The sequence below is a fragment of the Paroedura picta genome, chromosome 5, assembly GCF_049243985.1.
Source record: "Paroedura picta isolate Pp20150507F chromosome 5, Ppicta_v3.0, whole genome shotgun sequence".
In the NCBI taxonomy this organism is placed as follows: Eukaryota; Metazoa; Chordata; class Lepidosauria; order Squamata; family Gekkonidae; genus Paroedura; species Paroedura picta.
The window spans coordinates 83,775,124-83,800,131 of NC_135373.1; the positions used below are offsets into that span (position 1 = coordinate 83,775,124).

General features: G+C 41.5%; 1 protein-coding gene across 2 annotated transcripts in view; it reads left to right on the forward strand.

Annotated features, from left to right (window-relative positions):
* TRHDE (thyrotropin releasing hormone degrading enzyme) overlaps positions 1 to 25,008 on the forward strand; it is a 309,348-nt gene that overhangs the window by 133,192 nt on the left and 151,148 nt on the right. For both annotated transcript variants that reach the window (XM_077338833.1, XM_077338834.1), the window contains exon 4: positions 20,413 to 20,567. In XM_077338833.1, coding sequence (XP_077194948.1) covers positions 20,413 to 20,567 — 155 coding nt within the window. The remainder of the gene's footprint in view (positions 1 to 20,412; positions 20,568 to 25,008) is intronic.

Sequence of the window (25,008 nt, forward strand, 5' to 3'; positions counted from 1 at the left end):
GGGACATGATAGCCCTCTTTAAGTATTTGAAAGATTGTCACTTGGAGGAGGGCACTATGCTGTTTCTGTTGGCTGCAGAGGAGAGGACACGCAGTAATGGGTTTAAACTTCAAGTACAACGATATAGGCTAGATATCAGGAAAAAAATTTTCACAGTCAGAGTAGTTCAGCAGTGGAATAGGCTGCCTAAGGACGTGGTGAGCTCCCCCTCACTGGCAGTCTTCAAGCAAAGGTTGGATACACACTTTTCTTGGATGCTTTAGGATGCTTAGGGCTAATCCTGCGTTGAGCAGGGGGTTGGACTAGATGGCCTGTATGGACCCTTCCAACTCTGATTCTATGATATGATATGAATCTGTAACAATGGGCTCGCTGTTATATAATAACTTGCTAAGGGCTAAGTGGGCGGAGAGTGGGCGTGGCCCCTGCTACAGACAGACACACTCAGGACTTTGGGCCAAAGTTCAGACAGGGCTCCCCCACCCAGCCCAGCCAGGGGCTATCTGGAGACATCACTGCCAGTATGCCCCTGACTACTACAGGGAGAGGAGGTTGGTAGGGCTGCTGAGGACGATAAGAACAGAGTCTTGGACAGGTCGCAGCAGCCCTTTTCACCCAAAGGCTGGCCTAACTGTTGCATCCAACTGTAACTTCCCTTACTTTTCCTCAGAACACAGACAGAACTGGCAGGAGGCTGGTGAGTGCTTTTCCTTCCCCATCCCTTCAGGCCTACTCTGAAGGAGTCTCTGACAGCCCCTGGCTGAGGGGGGGCGAGGTATTTCCCAGAGCAACGTAGGGGTGTCTGAGGCCATGGGTGTGGGCCTTTTCTTTTTTGGGGGAAGGGGGGAGCTTTCCTCTTCTGCCAAACATTTGGCTGACAGGGAGGCCGCAGAAAAGCCCCTTCTCACTTTAAATACTCCTGGCTAGACACAGATACTGAGGTTAGACACAGCCAAGCCATGTGTATTTCTTCTTCGCAATTCTCTGCAGATTTGAGGCCTACTGCACAGCAATATTCTGCAGATGAAACTGGATGTTGTCCTGGAGGTTCTTTTGTCTCCTGATTCATCTGCACAGCAATGGTGTGCAATAGGCCTCAAGTCTTTCAATTCATCAACAACCTGTGTGGGAGGCCTTAAATGTTTCTTCTCTACCACAACCCTGTCCAAAGTAGCCCTTTCTGCCTGGGGAGCTGATCTTTATACTTTGCACATAAGCTGTAATTCCAGGAGCTCTCCAGGCCCCACCTGGAAGTTGGCTAACCCCAGGTTGGAAATATTTCTGAAGGTTTGGAGATGGGACTTCAAAATTGTACAATTCCTCAGAGTCTGGCCTTCAACGAAGCCATTTTTTCCTGCAGAGCTGATCATTATAATCTAGAGATGGGCAGCGATCTAGATACTATGGTAGAGGCTTGCAGACTGCAGTTGGGAGTGGTGCGGGTGTGTCCTTCGTGGGCTATGGCCAGACTTTACCAGCAACTGTTTGTATTCTGGGGCGCAGACAGACAGACCAGCATCAGTCCTGTGAATCTGGAAAGTGCAGGAAGATCTAATAAGAATAAGAATAAGAAATAAAGAATACTTACTGCCTGAAACTGTAAATAGTGAACAAGTAAATGGCTGGAGAGACATGGGAACTGAAGTGATTTTTTCAAGCTTGGCCTGGCAAATAAAAAAAACAGTATAAAAAACCTTACTAAGGTCAATACCTCCTCTTAGGGTTGCCAGCTTCCATGTGAGGCTTTCTACCTCACCTCCCTCGTGGGGAGTCTGCCACTGGACTCAGACTTCATTTGTGTATGCAATAACCATACCACTTATGATTTTGTAAGTAAAACCGCATCACTAAACATGCAATTTTCTCGTAGACTTTTCCCTTTAAACTGTTTTTAATTATTTGAAAGGTATTTTAGTACACGAAAGCACTCTGTAATTATTAATAGTACTGAGGATTTGTTTAAATTAATTATTAATGGAAATTTGTTGTGGAAATATCCTAAACCTTCACTATAGAAATAATTCATTTTAAAATGAGTTGAATGAAAAATTAATACATTTGCCTATTGTTGGGGACTGAAGAGCCATATTTCAAGTTTATATGGGATCAACATTACCAAAAATGGTACTAACATTGTTAAATTGTCCTTTCAGTCAGTTCAAGTTTTGAGAAAAGCATCATAAAAGTAATTAATCTATTTCTGCTATTGTAATTAGTTTAACATACTGCATCAGACAAGATCCTTCAGCATTGTGTAATTAGCTCAAGTAGTGATTCTTGCTGTGAGACTAGGGGTGTTGCAAGTGACGGGAATGTCCCGTTTTTCATGTGTGAAATCCTGGAGGATGTGATGTCTGTTCAATGAAGCTTGATGGCAAAGTATTTGATTACTGCTTTCCAAATGTAGGTTTAAACCATTCATTTATTGTGTAATTTTATCTTGATTTTTCAAGACCATCAAATATTTTTTTAGATAATATATTTTGAATATATCAATATTGATCTTAGGAATCCTCAAATATGGCTGGTATGTTGTATAGTATACTAGTTTTCAGATAATACATCCTTCAGCACTCTCTTGGATAGCCCAGATCTTGCCAGGTCTAAGCAGGGTTGTCCCTGATTAATACTCATATTTGTTTATTTATTTATTTGTTTGTTTATTAGATTTACCGCTCACCTCTCCCTGGAGGCCCGAGGTGAGTTACAAAATATAAAAACCCACTAAAACCATACAGTAAAACATATAAAAACACATCATACACCATTCCCTTCCTAGTAAAACTAGATGCGGTAAAAATTCAACTCACATCTACATTTCCCTCAGTAACTCCACTATAGAGTAGGTGGAGGATAGAAGGTGCCAGATAGACTTTGCTACTGCTGCTGTAAGGGGAGCCAGATCGTCTGTGCGGCCCAGCAACATCCCACGACCTGGTGGAAGAGCTCCACTTTGTAGGTCCTGCGGAATGCTGAAAGCTCCCACAGGGCCTGCAGCTCCTCTGGGAGCTCATTCCACCAGGTCGGGGCCAGGACCGAAAAGGCCCTGGCCCTCGTGAAGGCCAGGTGCACTTCTCTGGGGTCGGGAATGACTAATAAGTTCATACCCGCAGAGCGTAAGGCCCTGCGAGGGGCATAGGGCGAGAGGTGGTCCCTCAGATACACTGGGCCCAGACAACTTAAGGCCTTAAAGGTCAAAACCAGAACCTTGAATCGGATCTGGAAAATAACCAGCAGCCAGTGCAGCTGCCTCAGCTCAGGCTGGATATGGGCCCTCCAAGATGTACCTGTGAGGACCCTAGCAGCTGCATTCTGCACCAGTTGAAGCTTCTGGATCAAGCACAAGGGCAGGCCAATGTAGAGCGAGTTACAGAAATCTATTCTGGAAGTGACTGTCACATGGATCACTGTGGCCAGGTGTTTGGATGACAGGTAGGGCGCTAGTAGCTGAGCTTGTCGAAGATGGAAAAAAGTTTGGCTGGCTACCTTCTTGATCTGAGCCTCGAGTGTTAAGGAGGCATCAATAGTCTTTCCCAAATTCCTGGCCTGAGGCATGATTTTAAGTTGCGTCCCTGCCAGGGAGGATAAACACGCTTCCTCTCCTGGTCCCGTACGGATAAACCACAGGACCTCTGTCTTGGAGGGGTTGAGTTTCAGGCAACTCTGCTTGAGCCATTCAGTTACTGCTTTCAAACATCTGGCAAATGGATCCAGCGGGGAGTCCGGGTGGCCATCCATGAGGAGATACAGCTGGTGTCATCAGCATACTGATGGCACCCCAGCCCGAAGCTCCTTACCAGTTGGGCCAAAGGGCGCATGAAGAGCGGGGCCAGCTAGGCCAGAGGGCACATGGGAGACCACTAAGAAAGTCCAGGGCTGCTATGCAGAGGCAGGCAATGGCAAACAACCAGTTCACCTCTGAATCTCTTCTGTATTGAATAACCTAAGGGATTGCCAGAGTTGGTATTTAACTAGATGCAAAAAGAAAGAAAGAAAGAAAGAAAGAAAGAAAGAAAGAAAGAAAGAAAGAAAGAAAGAAAGAAAGAAAGAAAGAAAGAAAGAAAGAAAGAAAGAAAAAGAAATAAGAAAAGTATTTTTAGTTAATTGTATTGAAGAAGATGAGGACATTTATTTAAAGTGTCCTAATTAATCTTACCCCCTTCAAGGATCGCTGCCTTGTTGTGGCAAGGGGGCTTGCGTAGTTCAGTGAAGCTATGAGCTATACCGTGCAGGGCCACCCAAGACGGACAGGTCATAGCTGAGAGCTCTGACAAAAGGTGATCCACTGGAGAAGGAAATGGCAAACCACTCCAGTATCTTTGCCATGAAAACTCTATGGACAGTTCCAATAGGCATAACGATATGACGCCGGAAGATGAGCCCCTCAGGTCGGAAGGTGTCCAATATGCTACTGGGGATGAGCAGACGGCTAGTACGAGTAGCGCCAGAATGAATGAAGCGACTGGGCCAAAGCCGAAAGGACGCTCAGTTGTGGAAGTAACTGGTGGCGAAAAGACAGTCCGATGCTGTAAAGATTTTTATTCCATAGGAACCTGGAACGTCAGATCCATGAATCAAGGTAAGCTGGACGTGGTCAAACAAGAAATGACAAGACTGAACATCGACATTTTAGGAATCAGTGAACTAAAATGGACAGGAATGGGTGAATTTAATTCAGATGACCATCAGGTATACTACTGTGGACAAGAATCTCGCAGAAGAAATGGAGTAGCCTTCATAATCAATAAGAGAGTAGGAAAAGCAGTCTTGGGATACAATCCCCAAAATGACAGAATGATCTCAGTTCGAATCCAAGGCAAACCATTCAACATCACAGTGATCCAGGTCTATGCCCCAACCACTGCTGCTGAAGAGGATGAAGTTGATCAGTTCTATGAAGCCCTACAACACCTTCTAGAAGCAACGCCAAAAAATGATGTGCTTATCATCATGGGGGATTGGAATGCTAAAGTAGGAAGCCAAAAGATAACCGGGATAACAGGCAAGTTTGGCCTTGGAGTACAAAATGAAGCAGGGCACAGGCTGGTAGAATTTTGTCAAGAGAATACAATGGTCATAGCAAACACTCTTTTCCAACAACCCAAGAGACGACTCTACACATGGACATCACCAGAAGGTCAACACAGAAATCAGATTGACTATGTGCTCTGCAGCCAAAGATGGAAAAGTTCTATCCAGTCAATAAAAACAAGACCAGGAGCTGATTGTGGTTCAGATCATGAGCTTCTTGTTGCAAAATTTAGGCTTAAATTGAAGAAAGTAGGGAAAAGCACTAGGCCACTCAGGTATGAACTAAATCATATCCCCGACGAATACACAGTAGAGGTGACAAATAGATTTAAGGAATTAGATCTGATAGACAGAGTGCCTGAAGAACTATGGACGGAGGTTCGCAACATTGTACAAGAGGTAGCAACTAAATCCATCCCAAAGAAAAAGAAATGCAAGAAATCAAAATGGCTGTCTGAGGAAGCTTTACAAATAGCTATGGAGAGAAGGGAAGTGAAAGGCAAGGGAGAAAGAAAAAGATACACCCAACTGAATGTAGAATTCCAGAGAAAAGCTAGAAGAGATAAGAATGCCTTCTTAAATGAACAGTGCAAACAAATAGAAGAAAACAATAGAATGGGGAGGACCAGAGATCTTTTCAAGAAAATTGGAGATATGAAGAGAACGTTTCATGCAAAGTTGGGTATGATAAGGGACCAAAATGGTAGGGACCTCACAGAAGCAGAAGAGATTAAACAAAGGTGGCAAAATTATACAGAACAACTATACAAGAGCGAGCTTAACATCCCTGATGACCACAGTGGGGTAGTTACTGACCTGGAGCCAGACATCCTGGAATGTGAAGTCAAATGGGCCTTAGGAAGTCTGAGCAATAATAAAGCTAGTGGTGGTGACAGCATTCCAGTTGAACTATTCAAAATCTTAAAGGACGATGCAGTAAAAGTGCTACACTCAATATGCCAGCAAATTTGGAAAACTCAACAATGGCCACAGGATTGGAAAAGGTCAGTTTACATTCCAATCCCAAAGAAGGGCAATGCCAAAGAATGTTCAAACTACCGCACCATTGCACTAATTTCTCATGCTAGCAAAGTTATGCTCAAAATCCTACAAGCTAGGCTCCAGCAATATGAGGACCGAGAACTTCCAGAAGTACAGGCAGGATTTCGAAGAGGCAGAGGAACTAGAGATCAAATTGCCAACATACGCTGGATCATGGAGAAAGCTAGGGAGTACCAGAAGAACGTCTACTTCTGCTTCATCGACTATGCTAAAGCCTTTGATTGTGTGGAGCACAACAAATTGTGGCAAGTTCTTAAAGAGATGGGAATACCAGAGCATCTTATTTGTCTCTTGAGAAATTTATATGCAGGTCAAGAAGCAACAGTGAGAACTGAACATGGAATCACTGACTGGTTCAAAATTGAGAAAGGAGTTCGGCAAGGCTGTATACTGTCGCCTTGCCTATTTAACTTGTATGCAGAGCACATCATGAGAAATGCGGGATTAGAGGAGTCACAAATTGGGATCAAGATTGCAGGGAGAAATATCAACAACCTCAGATATGCAGATGATACCACTCTAATGGCAGAAAGTGAAGAGGAACTAAAGAACCTGTTGATGCGGGTGAAGGAGGAGTGTGCAAAAGTTGGCTTGAAACTCAACATCAAGAAAACAAAGATCATGGCATCCGGCCCTCTCAATTCCTGGCAAATAGATGGGGAAGAAATGGTGACAGATTTTATTTTCCTGGGCTCCAAGATCACTGCAGATGGGGACTGCAGCAAAGAAATTAAAAGACGCTTGCTCCTGGGGAGGAAAGCTATGGCAAATCTAGACAGCATCCTAAAAAGCAGAGACATCACCCTGCCAACAAAAGTGCGTTTAGTCAAGGCTATGGTATTCCCAGTTGCAATGTATGGCTGCGAGAGTTGGACCATAAGGAAGGCCGAGCGTCAAATAATTGAGGCTTTTGAACTCTGGTGCTGGAGATGTCTCTTGCGAGTCCCTTGGACTGCAAGGCGAACAAACCGGTCAGTCCTAGAGGAGATCAACCCTGACTGCTCTTTAGAAGGCCAGATCCTGAAGATGAAACTCAAATACTTTGGCCACCTCATGAGAAGGAAGGACTCCCTGGAGAAGAGCCTAATGCTGGGAGCGATCGAGGGCAAAAGAAGAAGGGGACGACAGAGAATGAGGTGGCTGGATGGAGTCACTGAAGCAGTAGGAGCAAACTTAAATGGACTCCGGGGAATGGTAGAGGACAGGAAGGCCTGGAGGATCATTGTCCATGGGGTCGCGATGGGTCGGACACGACTTCGCACATAACAACAACAACAACAAATTAATCTTATTTCGTATCATTTTATGTAAGAAATCCCTTTGTAAGTTATATAGTGGAAATATCTGTGAAAAAATAAAAACTATAACTTTTGTCTGGCAGTCTGAAGCATTGCATACAAAGAGAACCAGTGTGTAACAAGCAGAGTCTATAGATTGTTGCACTATTGAAGAGTGCATTTATTTAAAATGTTTATACTGCAGCATTCTCATTCCTTAAAAAAAATTGTACATGTCTTGTTTTAAATTGCATCCTGGAAAAGACAACATTATTCAGAGTTAAGCGCATATTTCCTGTATCTTCCATACTGCAAACTTAGTGCTCATTATCAGGAGTAAAAGACTATGACGGACCCCTGCACACTTTCCTGCATTGAGGTAAACATTCCCCTCTAGAAAATAAAATTCTATTCCCTCAGTGACTGAGTTACCCAAGTAAGCATGGTTTCTATATAGAGGGAAATAAAGTTGGCTGTCCCATTCTTTCACTGATAGATAATTAGGCTTTTACCTCAGCCCTGGGACAATAAGGGAAGATGTAGGAGTCCTCTTTTCTAAACCCCTTGAATGACACTTGAGACAATGATAAAGAAAATGCTTTATTACACACACAGATAAAGGTTAGATGGAGTTAGAATGTGGAGTTAAAACTTTATTGCAGAAATTCAGTAGTAGTACAATTTTCAGATTTAAAGTACAGGCTTTTGAGAATTACATAAGCTTTCTTCTTAGTTTCTTCATTTTTACTAGTGGGAGGCTTTTGTTTCTGTGTTTTCCTAAACAGTTCAGTATTTTTTCATGTTTTTTGAGCTCCTATGATTTTCTTGAATGCTGTTACCCTCTATCAGTACCTCAGTTTCCCATACTTAGAAATGCCAGTTTCTTTCTAACTCCTGGGGTGTTCACAGCAATATCTTTTCACACGAGACCATGGAAATTCTCTCAGCTAATTTCCCCTTTTAATTGGGCAGGGAGCTTTCTTTTCTCTAGATTTCTCCCCTTAATATTATCCTGATTGGGAGTCTCAATTCACCGCCCAATTCACTCTGCCAAATACTATTCCCAGTTCTCTTGTTGGTGCAGAACTGATTTCAATTTAGGCTGAATCCAAACTATTTAGTTAAAGCTTCTGACTAAACTTTTCTCAGAATAGATGTTTTAACAGCTAAGTTTCAAATGGTTCTTATCTTGACACAGGTCTCTGTCAGAAAAACTTCAGTTCCCACAGCAAAAAGCTCTCATATCACTTCTCTCATAGCTGTTGCCAGCCAGTCAGAATGCTTGGAGCAGCCTGTCACTCAGGCTTTCTGCTACAGTGAAGAATTATCTCTTCACTTCCTGGTTCCCTGATAGTCCAGCACTTTGAGGCTTATATTTAAAGTACGGTCCATCACAAAGACATTGTGGGTTCTATGCCAAAATATGTGATTGAACCTCAGCCGTGTTGGCTCACGTACTCTGCTTTCTTCTCTGTTAGCATTCACCTTCACGTACAGATGTTAGACCATACAAAGAAAACTGCACATAAATATCGTGCTACTTTTATTTCCTTAGAAATGACTTTGATGTGGTTCAAGAAATCTATATGTTCCTGAATGAAAGAATTTTGCTGTTACTTCTCTTAGTTGTAAAGTGGGAGCAGCTACTATATACTGAATTGCAGAGGACACTAATGCATGGAACAAGATGGACACATTGTTCAAACAGGAATTTTAAAAAATCACATATTTTTATATCACAGCAGGGTTTTCTGCTCTCTAGTTTATTCAATAGATTAGTCTATCCAGGTCTACATATGGCCATGCATAATATGGCACTTATTTCTGTTTCCCTTCACAGATTACAATTAGAGGGGTAGTCAACCTGTGGTCCTCCAGATGTCCATGGACTACAATTCTCATGAGCCCCTTCCAGCATTTGCCTGAAGGGGCTCATGGGAATTGTAGTCCATGAACATCTGAAGGACCACAGGTTGACTACCCCTGACCTCTTCAATTTAAATGCACTTACAGTAAATTATTTCCCTTTGCAAAAGATATTTAAAAAAAATAATTTATAATTTAGTGATAAATAAATCAGAACCATTAAAATTAAATAAAACCCATGAACTAATATCCAGTAACAGAAATTACTCAAAGAACTAGCCCTGGTATTTGCTGACATACCTGGGGAGAAGAAAAAGTGGATAAACAACAGCTGTGTAAATAATAGCAAGGACACTTGCAGAGAAGCTTCAGATCTAGGACACACCTGCCGCAAGTGGGTGTCTTGGAAGCTTTTCTGTTCAGTTATATACACCTTATAATTGCCAAGCTGAAGTGCCCATGGGTTTTAAGTAATAAAGTAAAGCAAAGTGAAAATGAACTCTTCCTGTTAAAATTATGCATCAAACAGAACTTGCAAGTGCACCTAAAGACATTTATGAGATAATTTTAAAAGGCTTTCAGTTTACTTTCAGTTTTGTATCATGATTATGCTGCTTAACAATAATGATTACAAGCATACATTGTTGCATAGCTTCAGTAATTACGTTGACTTAATTAAAATGTTTGGAAACAAAAGAAACAAAAGATGCCAGGTCATTAGGCAGTTCTTTTTAAGACATGTCAAAAGTCTTTCTGAATAACTCACATGACAATTTATTTTAATCACATATATGTTATTGGTAGAATTCTGTTTCTACCATTTAAAATCTGTCCAGAAAAGTAATCAGTCTCTCCTGGAATTGCACAGCTAGGCATTACTTAGAATGAACTAGAACTGAATTACTCTTACGTTCAACCCAAAAGTTTGACTTCTTGGGGAAAGTTGTTCAGTGGCATAGCATGCATAAAGTGCCATCTTCATTTGTCTACTTTTTTTGGTCAAATTATCTCCAGAAACAAACATGAAGAAGACCTTGAGAGCTATATTAGGCAGTTGTAGGCTAGATTATATTTCCAGTTTGAAGTACAGAACCCCAGCTCTCTTTAGTATCCTAGTAGCTCATTAATCAGGTGGAAGGAATGCACATCCCAGTAAGACAAAGAAAATCAACGTTTTAATTGATTTCTCAGCAGGAGGAACACAGAAGTAAAGGAATTCAAGAAACCATTAATCAACCCATATCCGTGATCTGGAAACTTGTTTTCCTCCTGATGAGAAAACAATAGAGTATGGATGTGCGGTTCTAAAGGCTGGAGGAGGAAGCAGGGATGGTGGGGGGGAAAAAAACAGAAGCACATAGAAACCCAAGTGGAATAAAACAAGCCATAGTTTTATTGATTACAGGAGGAACACCAATGTGGCATAGGGTACAGATCCAGGCATCGGCTGACTCACCTGCCAACTAACTGAACCCAGCATATGTGCTGGGGGGTAAACCTGAAACAGCAAGTCAGTTGACCATCATGGGCATAAGAATGTATGTATGTATGTATGTATGTATGTATGTATGTATGTATGTATGTATGTATGTATGTATGTATGTATGTTTGTTTGTTTGTTTGTTTGTTTGTTTGTTTGTTTGTTTATTTGTTTATTTATATACCGTGCTCCCTTGAGGCTCAGGGAAGTTCCCTGTATTGTTCTCTGTATTCTACCCTTCCTACCTGAGAGCAGAGTCAGGCAACAGCCCCTAAACTGTGCAGAAGGACTCTACCCACCAAACTGTTTAAAGGGATCCCCAGCTGGGAAAGGCAAGCACACAGGCACACCAACAGAACTAGATAGAGCCTATCTAGATCCTTTTGAATTTTCTATCCTGCAACCAAGAAATCCTATTGCAAATCCTATTAAGTCAAATGCCCTGTATGTTATGTTATCCACTCTGAAAACAGTTGCTTGCCTGAAGGAAGTATCTGGGTGATGTGTTATAGAACTACCTGCTGATGTTAGCCTTGTTGTGGGAAGCAACATTCCTGCCAGGCATACCCTTCAAGCAGCTTTTATTAGAACAGCAGCAGGTCCAGAAGGTATGAAAAAGATTTGCTACTGTTGCTAAGATAAGGTCCTCCCCTTTCCAGATAGGTAATTTTCACCTAATTGTATCATGAAGGTATCCAGGATCATAGAATCACAGAGTTGGAAAGGGCCTCCAGGGTCATCTATTCCAATTCCCTGCACAATGCAGGAACTTACAACTACCTGCCTACCTATAGTGACCCCAATTTCATGCCCATATGACCCTTCCCCCACAATATCTGGAATCCAGCCTGGCCTGGAGGAAATTCACCTACCATCCCACAGTGGCTAGCAGCAGTTCCCTGGGTATGCAAGGAAGGACTACAAGAGACCTTCCTTCTTCCCACCCACTCACAATCTGCCTAAGGTAATTAAAATCAGCATTTCTGTCAGATGACTATCTAGCCTCTGCTCCATCTCCAATATGACAGACCTTCACAGGGTGTCTGTTGTGGGGAGAGGAAAGGGAAAGCGACTGTAAGCCGTTTTGAGACACCTTTGAGTAGAGAAAAGCAGCATAGAAGAACTAACTCTTCTTCTATTTAAGTTATATAAAAATGTTTTAAAAATGTGCATTGCATTTATTTGAAGTATTGTAACATGTATGTGAATTTAAGGTGTTCCCCTGTTTTTCTTGATGTTTCATGTGAGGGGCAAACTAGTTTCCCTTTCAAGTAAATAGGGTAATGACAATCTTGTTTACGATTCTAAGCACAGTCAGATTGATGAGATATATTACTTTACTTTTAAAAGTCATTCTCAGGTTTTTTTTAAACACTGTAGTTTTATTCCTAAATTATAAATACAGTCCTATATAAAGGCTAAAAGGTTGAAGTCCTTGATTATTTCAATTCTATAGGATTCTCCTTGCACACTATCAGAAAATCTCAAGTAACAGATGTTTGATGGATAGTAGAACTTACAAGTAGCAAGCACAATCTTTAGCTTTATTTTGTCCAAACATGAAATATCTTGAGCACTGGAAGCAACCTTCTCAGTAGTCTATATGGCTGGATTTCACAATTTTACCTGTGAATATATTGTTTAGGGCCAATTCTACCATTGCATGGTAATTGGGACTAAATGGGATATTATGCTTAGAAGTTCTAAGGATGTAAATCTGATATCTTGATAGTAAAGTGTACATGAGAAAGAACATTCCAGACTATCTCCTTGAAACATCATTCATTTTAGTGGGATCTAACTTAGGAATCTTACTGTAACACTTTTGAGGTGAATGGATTTTTTATACTCATGAGCTTTGTGAATTGTCCTTATGTATGCATTTTGACTTTGAATGTGAAAATTCCTTTTTGCCATCTTCTCCCTGAGACTAAACAAATTTCTTTGATAGGTGCCTATTCCCAGCAAAATAAACTCTACACGCTATGCTTATGAGTTATTTATATAGCAATTGTACCTGAGTACTGAGGCTCAATGCTTAAGCAAAAAGCTGTTTGAGATGAAGTGTACTGTGCCAGTGCTGCACAATTATGTCTCTGTGCTGTCATCCAGTCCCGTGAAACACATTGTTACCAGGCTGCTAGACTAGTGATGCTCCACTATAAATGGTTAGTGTCTTGGCACTCATCGTGGCTTTGTTCCTGAGTTATACAGAAGATCAGTAACATAAAATTGTTACCTACTCTGCCATACAACTGAGGAAATTAGAGTGAACTGAACTTCCTATTTTCTCAGAGGCACATGATGGCCTTGCTAGGATTTGAATCTGGCCATTGTGAACATCTTCACTTATGATGTTGTTAGTGCAAATATCTTCCTATTCCTATTTATATCTCAGCGTAAAATAAAACTTTTTCTTCTCTATTCAACAAGGGGATGTTTACATGTCGTTCCACAAAGGGAAAATCCAAAAAGTTCTGTTTTGGGCAAGATGACAAAATGCAAACAAGAAATACAACACTATTTTTTTTCTTTTTGTAATTACATAATTTTGGTTTGTGGGGCAAGTGTAAAACATAGCTTTCTGGTTTTGGTGTTATGGCACGCCATGACTTGTTGAAAACAAAGAAGGAAATAATTAGCTCAAAGTTTACAAATGAACAAAGAAATCTGCCAATCAATCAATCAATTTCTATTCTGCCCTGTCTGGATGACTCTTGACTCTTTTGGGAGCCACCATCAATACTGTGGGAATACCTGCTCTGCCTTTTTTTTCCTTTGGAACCTACCTTTGGGGTGAGCTGCAAGCATTTTGGGCATGCTTTGAGTATAGGGTTGCTGATGGGCTCAGGGCCACTATTTCCAGGCCATCTTCCAAGAAGTGATTCTCCTGGAGAACATGACAGTGCTATCCAAAAAGTATGGGGGAGGGCCCTAGAAGCATGCACTCATGTTACTCATTGCGGAGATGATTGGTGTATATGACCAGTCTAAGGACTTTGAGCCACCATATTTACATGCATTATTTTACGCTTTGGGGTTTGGATCTCAGGTAGTCTCAGGGCTTCAAACCACCATGTCTACATATGTCATTATACACTGGTTTGGGTTGGGTCATAGGTGATCTCAGGGCTTCAAACCACCATGTCTACATATGTCATTACATGCTTTTAAGTTTGGGTCTACATATATCTCAGGTGGTCTCAGACCTTCAAGCCACTACAACTACATGCATCATTGCATGCTTTTTGGGTTTGGGTCTCAGGTCGGCTCAGCTTCAAGCCACCACATTTATATACATCACTGCATGCTGGTTTGGATCTAGGATGGACTCAGCTTTTCCAGCCACCATGTCTATATATGCCATTGCAACCTTTCAGGTTTGAGTCTCAGGTGATCTCAGGGCTTCAAATCACCACATCTACATATGTCCTTACTTTTGGGTTTGGGTCTTAGGTGATTTCAGGGTTTTGAGCCTCCATGTCTATATACATAGTTACACACTTTAGGTTTTAGTGTCAGGGCTTCAGGCCACCATGTCAGCTTCATGGCACTTTCCCATGCTGTGGAGTAGACTGGGACATTTATTTATCCATACTGCAAAATGAAGACCCCCCCCCCCCATGCAGCAGAACTAATCCACTGCCATTTTTTCCCCAGGGGACACATTTCAGTGGGACACTAGGTGTCCCAATGAACTGTATTCCGTATGGACACAAACTGCAGCAGAACATATAGCTCTGCAGCATTGCATTGGCGGTGCAAACTGCTGTGCGGAATCGGCCACTGTCTTGTTCCTGAGCCATTCCAACTCCTGTAACTGTAGCTGTCTTTCCCAGAGAGAGCACTGGAAAGACCTTTTTTGATAACTCAGACCCTAGAAATGTAATCCTCCCTCAACCTGGAGACATTGTAGAGGAGCAGCAGGGTCTCAGTGTAGCTTGTAGGGGGTCCCTTCTATCTCCACTTTTGAACCTGCACCTGAGATTCCCCCCCCCAAAAAAAACACTTTTTATTGGAACATCTTCTTGTGTGTGTTTGTGTGTGGGGGGGCATCTTGGACTTCCCAAGTCCAATCTACACATAACTTGGAAGTCATGTAGAAGGACATCAAGGGGAAGTTGTCTGTGAGATTAATGTCTCTAGGTTGCACAGGCTATCTTTTATATCTCTGAGGCTGTCATCTCCCCAGAAAAAAACCAAAACTTTCTTTTAGGCAGTTTCTTTGGGGACCTGTAACTCAGACCCCCAAAGTTCAATGCTCACCAAACCTAGGAAGCAGGTAGAGGAGAGTCATCTGGAGATCAATGGTGAGTTTGATGTCTCTAGCATGTCAGGAGCTGTTCTACCACATCATGGTTCATTTAGTTTCTGATAGTTCATTCCCATTCCTAATCACTGGACTTATTTTTTATTTGTCCTGTAAACAAAGCTACTAGTCTCCAATTCTATTGAAACTTCTCTTTTAGTAAGGGCTATTATATTACATGTGACATATTTTCCAAGGAGTCCTAAGCAAGCCTGCTCAGAAGTATCAGGCTTCCAAGCCATGTTTGTGTAGAGCCAAATAATATTACATATAAGTGGTGCTACAGTATCTGTGTCAAGTCTCATCTACAAAAACTATCCACAGTTTATGTACACCCAGAGCCTATTTCCTAGTCTAATTATTGACTTAATTTTTTAATGGCTGAAGTCTTGTAGAATTATTAAAGCTGGTGGTGGCATAAACTGCAAAACGTCATTTGAAACATTTATTACAGTAATTCTGTCTTCTTGATCTAACCCTGGGTAAAGAATTTCAGCGGAAAGCCAATACAGTTAATGATTGGTATTAGGAGATCTCCTACTGTCTTTCTACCTCTGTAGATAGTTATTTCAATTTGACATACCCTTTAATATCATTGAAGTTTTATTCATTATGATAACATACTAACTATAATTGACTGTTGTTGAGATGAAAATATACAACTTGCAAAATGTAGAAAATATCTGAAGAAACTTAAAAGATTAATTAATCTCAGATAACAAAAACAGTGGCTTTGAATTGCTGTACAATTGCACATCAAGCCATATTATCTGCTACAGAAAATTTTCATTGGGAAAAAAGATTAGAATAGAAAGCTCTGACTCCATATGGTAGCCAGATAGTTTTGGAGAATATAGTATCTTAGTTTGTCCTTACTTATGACATGATTAAGAATTAGCCAGGACAGTGAGGCTCTAGTGTGGTAAAAGAAGCCTGAGTATTTGCTTTGGGGAAGAAAATGTGCACCAAGCAACCATTTTGCAGTGCCATAGTGCCCACTGTGCTGTGCTGGAAATCATTGTGCTATGGAATTAGTGTTCAAACCCTGTTCTTGGAAAGGCAGTGTCTTAAATCATAGCAATACAGCTTTAGCCAAAAGTCTGATTTTTCAGACTGTAAATTGAGATTTTCTTTCTTTATCCTTGTAGGCTTTCTCAGTGACAAGAGGAAAATAATGAACTCTTTGTTTTATCTGTTAACACTACTGAGGCAGAGAAAGTTTAGAACTGAAAAGGGTTTATACAGCAAACTAGAAAGAAAGTTTGGTTGTATATCTACAATATAATACACGTCCTTAGAAACCTTCCTATAACATTTAATATATAAAAACGTTTTATGCATTTATTTTAAAATTAAATATACATCTGCCTTTTAAAATAAATGCAAAATAATGTGTCTTTCCAATGGGAAATCAGAACTGCTTACATCACTTTCCCCTCCTCCATTTTGTTCTTTTCACAAGGATAGGCTATGAATAGCCCCTTGTCACTCAGACCCTTTCCACACTGGGAGAAAATGGTGCAGTGGCCTTCTTAATGCTCTGCAGAATTACCAATATTCCACAAAAAAATCTAATGATTCAAGTGTAGCACTGAATGTGCTCCCTGACTGCTGCATGTTTGAGGAATACTGCTAAAACTGGGGTTTCCCCTGTCTCCTGGGAGGGAATTCACGGTAAGCTAAAGTGGAAGCTCAAAAGAGTCGCATTGGTTTCCTCCATTATTTCCTTCCTCAATTAATTTTTTTAATTGAACTTGATTACATTACAACACTAATTGGCAGTCTCCTGCATCCCATGTGCCTTGAAATCCCCTCCCCCAGCCACCTCCTTCTTCCCTTCCAAGCAGAGTGGCACAAGAGTGTATTGAAATACAGGTCTCCCCCTTCCCCTCTGAACTCTCTCTCCTAGCACAGTGGCTCCTTTGGGCTCCTTCAGTCAAAAGTAATCTAAGGAGAAAGGAGAAATGGTAACAACTGAATTATTTTGTAAAGCCCCAAAAGCCAGTTTTTACAGTGGGAACCCATGCCAGCAGAACAGCTCCTGTTCAGGTTTCCATATCCTTCCCAGTCTGTTAAAGGGCCAGCAGGCAGCTCCTAAGGGGGAAGGGAGAAATCCATTATAAGAGCTTCTGTTCAGCTCTGCAAGGGGTTAGGAAATTCTTCACAGTCCCTTACTGAACTGGCAGCTAGCTCCAAGAAGGCTGTTGGGGGTGGGGGAGTAGTCTTTTGCATTACAATGTGGGATCACTGTAACATGATAACTAAGGCTTTTTAAAAAGATACACATTATATGAGGGGAAGGGGGGAGGCAGATGACAGTACAGAATGCTTGACTGAAGGGGTACACTTAAAAGAAAGGTGTAAGTAGGTACCATTTTTTCCAAGCCATGTGTTAATTGGTGTTGCTCCTGAGAGCAATACCAATTGGGGGAGACAGGGAGAGTGAGGTGCACAGCAAATGGAAGTCAGGAGTATCTGGACACCTTTTCCAATGGAAGTAAGTGGAAGGAAGGAGGGAATATTTAATAACAACAACAACAATAACAATAACAGAATTTGTTTCCTGCCGCTCTCAGCACAAAGGCTCATGGTGGGTTACAGAAGAAAAACTTCATAATACAATAAAAGTACTATTAAAACTCAATTTGAAATTAACATTAAAAACACAACACACAAACATGGTGGCAAAAACAAGCCCTCCCTAACTCTGGAATGGTTCTGCAACAGGGCAACATTTGCTGGGCACCACAGATAGAACAAAACGTGGTGGAGTATCTTCCTTGGGCCTCCCCGCCAGACCTTCCTTGGGCCCCCCCATCAGACCTTCTCCTAGCACTGGCCTCATCCATAGACCTGGCGGAAGAGCTCTGTCTTGCAGGCTCTGCAGAATGATGAAAGCTTCTGCAGGGCCTATAGCTCTTCTGGGAGCTCATTCCACCAGGTAGGGGGCCAGCAATCGCAGAGCGCAAAGCCCTGTGGGGGGCATTAAGTGACATGTGATCCCACAGATATGTGGGTCCTAGACCGCATAGGGCCTTAAACCAAAACCTTGATCCTGATCCGGGCTATAACTGGCAACCAATGCAGCTGGATATCCAATGCAGAGGCTGGATATAGGCCCACCAAGGTGTTCCTGTGAGGACCCTAGGAGTGACATTTTGCACCAGTTGCAATTTCCAGGACAGAGACAAGGGCAGGCCTGTGTAAAGTGAGTTACAGAGAAGCTGAACCACTACCCCCAGTAGGAGATCAGGGAACTCCCTGATCGACAGGGAGGGATTAATAATATCCCTGAGCTGACCTCCTATACACTGGCCATGCCCTTTGAGGAGCCAAGACAGGTAGGGATCTGCCCTCACCGATCCCAGCAACTTGTCCACTTCGGATAAAGAGAGCCACCTTTAGTTTGCAATTGGGTTATTAGGCACCCTCAGCTTTAAAAAAATGGAAAGGAGGCAAGGCGGAGTGCAGGAATGCCTGCTGTCCTGATAGAAGTGCAAAATGCAAGCTACAACTGGACTCCTGGAAAGTGCTGGACAAAACCATAAATGCAAGGTGCAAATTTGGAGTTTGCTTCTAGAATTCAATGAGGCAAGAATGCACTGGAAAATAACGAATGCAGAAAAGGTCCCAGCAACTTTGCATGGCACAGTGGGGATTTGGAATTGTGTCTTCCAGATCCCAATCTGATGCCCTAATGACTAAGCCACACTGCCTGTCACTAGAATATTTGAGAAATTGGGTTCTCTTGTTCATCTGAAAGGAATACAGAACAATATACGGCAAGAAACACATCTACTTTTAACTGAAAATTATCTGTTGATTGGGCTGTGTGAACTTCTATTTGTAGGGAAAATAAAATTCTTAGTATTTTAGTGTTGATGCTCACATGTGTATGTTATACCTGAGTGGGAAAAGAAACTGTTTACACTTAAAGGCTTTTCTTTGTCTTGGCTTCTAGACTGGAACACATTTTTGGAAACTTGCACATGGCATATTGTAATCATCCTGTTAATAATACACTGAAAGGTCACAGTCTTTTAGGATGCCTTCTAGAAGGAATGGTGCACATTTTCCTGTGCTGCAAAGGCTCTGCCTAGAATGATGCATTTTTCCTGCTGTGAGCCCCTTGCAGACACCACTCTGCCTTGATGCCAGAGAGCATTTTGAGGTTTTTTAAAAATGTAATCGCTATAGTCCTGTAATAATTCCATTAAAATTTGAGAAACATAAGTGGTAACAGATTGTTATAACACTATAATGACTGATTGCTATAACAGTTCTATTAAAATTTGTAACACATAAATGGTAATCCATCATTATTGCATGGTAATCCATTGGCATTTAACTATTTCAAGTTAACAGAAGATAAAAGGGGCTGGTAAGTCACCATGATGATCACACTTTTGAGAACCCATACGAAGTCATTGAGTTTTAATGGAAAGAAAAAGTAAGAAAAAATGCGTAAAAAACTCCCATATGTTGAAGCTTTGTTATTGCTCTGCATGTGTATAAATTCATAATGGTGAATCTTAACAGTAGAGAATCTTCACTGAGTGGGGGAAGCTAGAATTTACAAGAAACAAAACTGCAGCAAACTTAACTAGGCATATATAGCAATATTTACAAACTTTCAGCATAGAGAGTGACATTACCAGACAACTAGGACAAGGGAATCTGGGTGCATAAGATTTGTGGAGAAATTCAGAGGCAGATACATTTAGAGGTATCCCTACTTTCATAGGGTACAGTCTAGGATTCAGATTCAGAGTACCTTTATTGGCATAAAGTACAGTCTAGGAAAAGCTTCATAACTTAAATGGTTGTTCCAAATCCCAGACAAATTTTCAAAGGTTTCCAGCTCTTCTGTGTCCTGAAAGTATAGCATTGCATGGATTAGGGCCATGAAGCTGTTCTCTTGATAAGCAACTGTGTTCAATTAGAATAGAATAATTGGAGTGAAAAAGTGTAATAACAGAGCAGTCTGAAGCAGGCATCCTCAGTGGGTCTTAGGACTGCAGTGTGGATGTTACTGTAGATTCCCACTGTTAATAAAGATGCTGTTGTTTTCAAACTGGCTGGCTCATGGAAGGTAAGGTACTAACATTGCGTACCTTTGCAAATGATGAGTTATACATAATCAAACACTAACTGTGGTACAGCATGTAGACATTTCTTAAGATGTGATGAGGGAAACAATGAAGTCCCTGCTAATTAAAATAATTTTAAATATGTTTTGTTGCAACAGTAGCAGAAATTGTTTTTGTTTGTGCACTGTTGTTGTTTGAAGAATAAGACTAATGACTTTATGCATTTTACTTTCTGGGTTTTTAGAACCTAATAGGTCCCACAAGCATGTAAAAAAGTACATTTTGTTTTGTTTCTAGATCTATTAGCTGTGCCTAAGCATCCCTATGCTGCTATGGAGAACTGGGGATTAAGTGTTTTTGTGGAGCAGAGAATACTTCTGGATCCCAGCATTTCTTCCATATCATACTTACTTGATGTCACAATGGTCATTGTACATGAGCTATGCCATCAGGTAGGAAACAAAACCCTATTATTGGTCACCATGTATGATTTTTTTTTAAGCTAAGCATTTTCTGTGCTGATTATCCCCTCCAAGAGATATTCAGATGAGCTCAGTTTACTTGTAGTAAAGTATAAACCCTTGATAACATGATCATGAAAAGGAACACATAACTGAATGTTAGTTCCTAATTATAATAAAAAACAGTTCCTTGGCAAACCTAATAGAATGAAGTACAATATTATAAAATGTCCTTTTCTGGGTGGTTGTAATAGACTTTTGACTTTATATAGTTAAGTGTTGTGATGGTCTCTGGGAATGATTTATTATACCACTGTTAACAGTTTCAGGTTGAGTTTCATGTTCTTGTCAAAATTTGCATTGGCTGAAATCAGTTTGAGAGTCCCTTTTTTCCTTGTACATAAACTTTGGAGCATTTTTCCTGCCCCTGGTCTTTGGTTCATAAATGATGGCTGTCTCACCTCTTTGAGTATTGAAAGTCTTAAATATACTTGGAAACTATGTAATAATCCCATGTTATGTATATTTCAAATTCATTCTTTTTCTTCCATTTTTTAATTCTGATCTAAACATGGTATAACATGATATAAACTTGTAGCAATGTGGGTTGAACGTAAATGTTGGAAACAAGTATGCTTTAGGTCTTAAAGGTAAAGGTAAAGGTATCCCCTGTGCAAGCACTGGGTCATGTCTGACCCTTGGGGTGACGCCCTCCAGCGTTTTCATGGCAGACTCAATACGGGGTGGTTTGCCAGTGCCTTCCCCAGTCATTACCGTTTACCCCCCAGCAAGCTGGGTACTCATTTTACCGACCTCGGAAGGATGGAAGGCTGAGTCAACCTTGAGCCGGCTGCTGGGATTGAACTCCCAGCCTCATGGGCAAAGCTTTCAGACAGCTGCCTTACCACTCTGCGCCACAAGAGGCTCTAAGTGGCTTTAGGTCTTAGCTGAGTTTAAATATGCAAAGGAGAAGCAAATCACTGGCTGCTTAAAGAATACAATAATTTTTTTAATGAAGAAAAACAACTTGTAAAGGGAGGGGATAGTTTAACTGTCTAACTGACTATGTTCTGTTTTTCTGGAGGCAAGAAAAAAAAAGGAAATGTGCTCAAAGGAGCAGGAAGTCTCCAGTTTAGCTAATAAGGAGAAGATTATCTGAAAAAATACAAAGACGTTCCAAATGTGCTAACTACACATTTCCTTTGATGCTCCCTGTAGTATTTTCTCCATATGCTGTTGAACCATGCACACTACAGATCTTGTATATTCCAACACCCCTTCTCAAAATCTAGTGTACAAAGCCCTTCAGGTTTATCTTCTTCCAAAAAATGTTCTGGGATTATTCTTAGAAACCCCATCCGCATCCTGCTGCTCTTGCCTGAAGACACGTCCATTTTTCTTTTTTAATCAGAGATTTGATCTCCTTTTCTGCAGCTTTTCCCCACTCTTCTGCTTGGTTGTTGGACATCTATATCTTCTCATATGGAAGGTTCTGTCACAGCCTCTCATTTAGTGAGGAGACTCTTCTCACTGGCACTCCCTTATTTGCTTTAGTTGATTTTCTGACCTCAGCATCTGCATCCCCTTCTGATTCTTGAGAGTTCTGCTTGTGCTTCACTGGAAAAGTTTACAGTGTTCAGTTGCACGGTTTCTGGTTGCTGTACTCTTGTTTTTGTGTATCAATTTGGATTCTTTGATGTTCACCTTTTTGTGTTTGTAGGCTTTAGTTATTCATCAATGTAGACTACATTGCAGATCTTTACTGTTAATTAATTCTTTACAGCCTTAAACATATACTACAAATATGTTTTACTCAGTTCTCATGTCCATCTTACTTCATTTCTCCTTGGGAACACTGGTGTTAGCTTTTGACCCCAACACCTTCATGTAGTTCATGCTTGGTTTATGCCCATTCCACATATACAACAACCTGTTCGGTAAGTAGGTAGCAGTTTGGTAATAATTCTTTATTTCTGCTATGACATTCTGTTCTGCAGTACATGGAACAGTAGTCCTTCATGTCATGGCTCACATATTCTCCTGTGTTGTCTGTACAAATGGCCAATTATTATTTCTGGAATCTGTTGCATTGTAACACATGAGCTTCTCCAATACTTGTCCTTAAGTAGGTAACTATGCCTTGATAAATTGTCGATTAAAGTTATATTTGTTTCCACTGGGAGTTTCTGTTTTATTGGCCCACATATATATCACTATACATTTGTGGTGGAAGGTGCTGTGTCTGGCTTGAGTCATGGCTCTTACTGAAATTAGGTCTTGGTCCTTTAGCTTGAATGCACTGCCCACAGTCTCTTTCAGTATCATCTAGGTCAGGTTCTTTCTCTCAAGCTGGACAATAGTGTTATTATCTCTTTATCCAAGACTTCTGTGCCACAGCCAGGGACTTTTCTTATAATTGCAAATTTTAGTCAGGTTTTCATTTTTCATACATATGTCTAAAACAGTCTTTCTTAATTTTTTTGGAGTTGTGAAACCCCTGAAACTTCTTCAGGCTTTGAGAAATCCCAGAAGTGGTGCAATTGGGTAGAATATAGTTGGGAAGCAAAGCTGTGTACACACTCACCTGGGGGCTCTCACCTTCCTACCCCCTCTAGGTCCATTACTGGCCATTTTGGGAGGAGGGCCCTTTCAGGGCCATTAAAGAAAGCCCTGGTTAAGAAAGTCTGACCTAAAGCACATAAATCCTCCTGCACTGTCCCACTTTCAATCATTCCCCCTCCTTGCTGATGAAACATTTCTTCAAATGATGTCACCACCCCTCTTATTGAAATTAAATTGCCGGGATGGCCGCGTGCATAATCGGTTACTCTGGGTTTTGCCGCTGTCGCGCCCCCTCCTGTGCATAACCGGTGTGCTTCGCGTCTTCCCCCTCCGTGTTTTCCATGTGACCCGAAATCGCTGTTTCGGTGGCCATGCATAATGGGCCTATGAGTGGCAAATCACCATGCTTTTGCTGTTTATATTCAAAGCTACTTGTTCAGTATTTGGTTCTCCTCAATTATTGCAGTACTCAAACTGTTTATGCTTTTAAGGCCCATTATGCACAGTGGTAGCTACTGCGCCCTGCCGCCGCGCCGTTCCCCATGTATGCATGGGGGTGGGGTGTGCAGGGCTGCCCCGGAATAGCATGTGCGTGTGTTGCGCCAGAGCCAGGAGGCCCGGGATGCTGCCAGCCATGGTAAGCGGCAGTGGCAAGGTGGGGAGTGGCTGGGGGGAGTGGGAGGGGCAGGGCCCTCTCCATACACTATGGCGGGGGCAGGGGGTTGCCCCTACCAGCTCCGTGGCTCCACTGTAGGGATACTGTAGGTCGGGGCCAGGCAGGCTAAAAGGCCCGGCGCTGTCCATTATGCACAGTGCCGGCCCGCCTCAGTCCCTGCTGCTGCCCGGCGTACCCAGGAAGCTGAGGAAGTTCCCACGTTTGCATAACGTGGGCCTTCCGTAGCCCAGGGCTGGGACATGCCCGTGCTGGGGGCGGCAGCGAGCATTATTGGGAATTTTCCCCAAAGCACTGCCACCGCCCGAGCCGGCGTTCTGCCCCGTGCATAATGGGTCTAGGTCTCTTCAAGAAGTCACTTAATGAGAGATAGTTTGTCATTTGCTTCAGTTTGTGATACAGTATTTTCATAAGTCTTTGTCAAACTTAATATATTTAACAGAAAAACTCCTATTTTGAGATTTCTTTGCCAGCACTTTGGAGCTGTATAGCTAGACTAAGCATCTAATCTAGATGGTCACAAAAATTGCCTTCCTCTAGCAGTCTAATGCTTAATAGTCTTTTTTAATAAATAGAGCTGGGTTTTCATTCTCTCCTTCCAAATTAGTTGCCTGCAGTAAGCCTATCCATGGTAGTTATGCCAAATTTTGCAGGAAACTTCCTTTTTATGTTTCTTCTCTTTGCCTTTCAAACCACCTATCTTGTATTGTACAACCTAAATATTCACACTGGGCCCAGAACCCTGTTGGCAGAGTATAAATATACAAAGGGCAGAACACTGGATACTTAAAGAATAAAATAATTTTTTTAAGAAGATACACAACTTTGTAGAGAGGAGATAGCCCTAACAGTCTAATTGACTGTGTTTTCCTTTTCCTCTAGAGGCAAACGGAAGGAAGAGTGCTCAAAGAGAGCAGGTAGTCTCCAGTTGAGCCAATCAGTACATAGGAAGAGATTATTGGAAAAATACCAGTAAATTCCTAATCCAATCATGCTAACTACACATCTTCTTTGATACCCCCTGTAGGATATTATCCATATGCTGTTGAATCACACTACAATAGGACTTGGAAACCTGTTTTTCTCCATGTGAAACCAATAACCTTCACTTTAGAATCTAACAGATTTCCCTGTGTAATGTTCATGATGCTTGGGTTCTGAGGTTTCAAGAGATCCTTTTGGTAAAATGGAATTTGT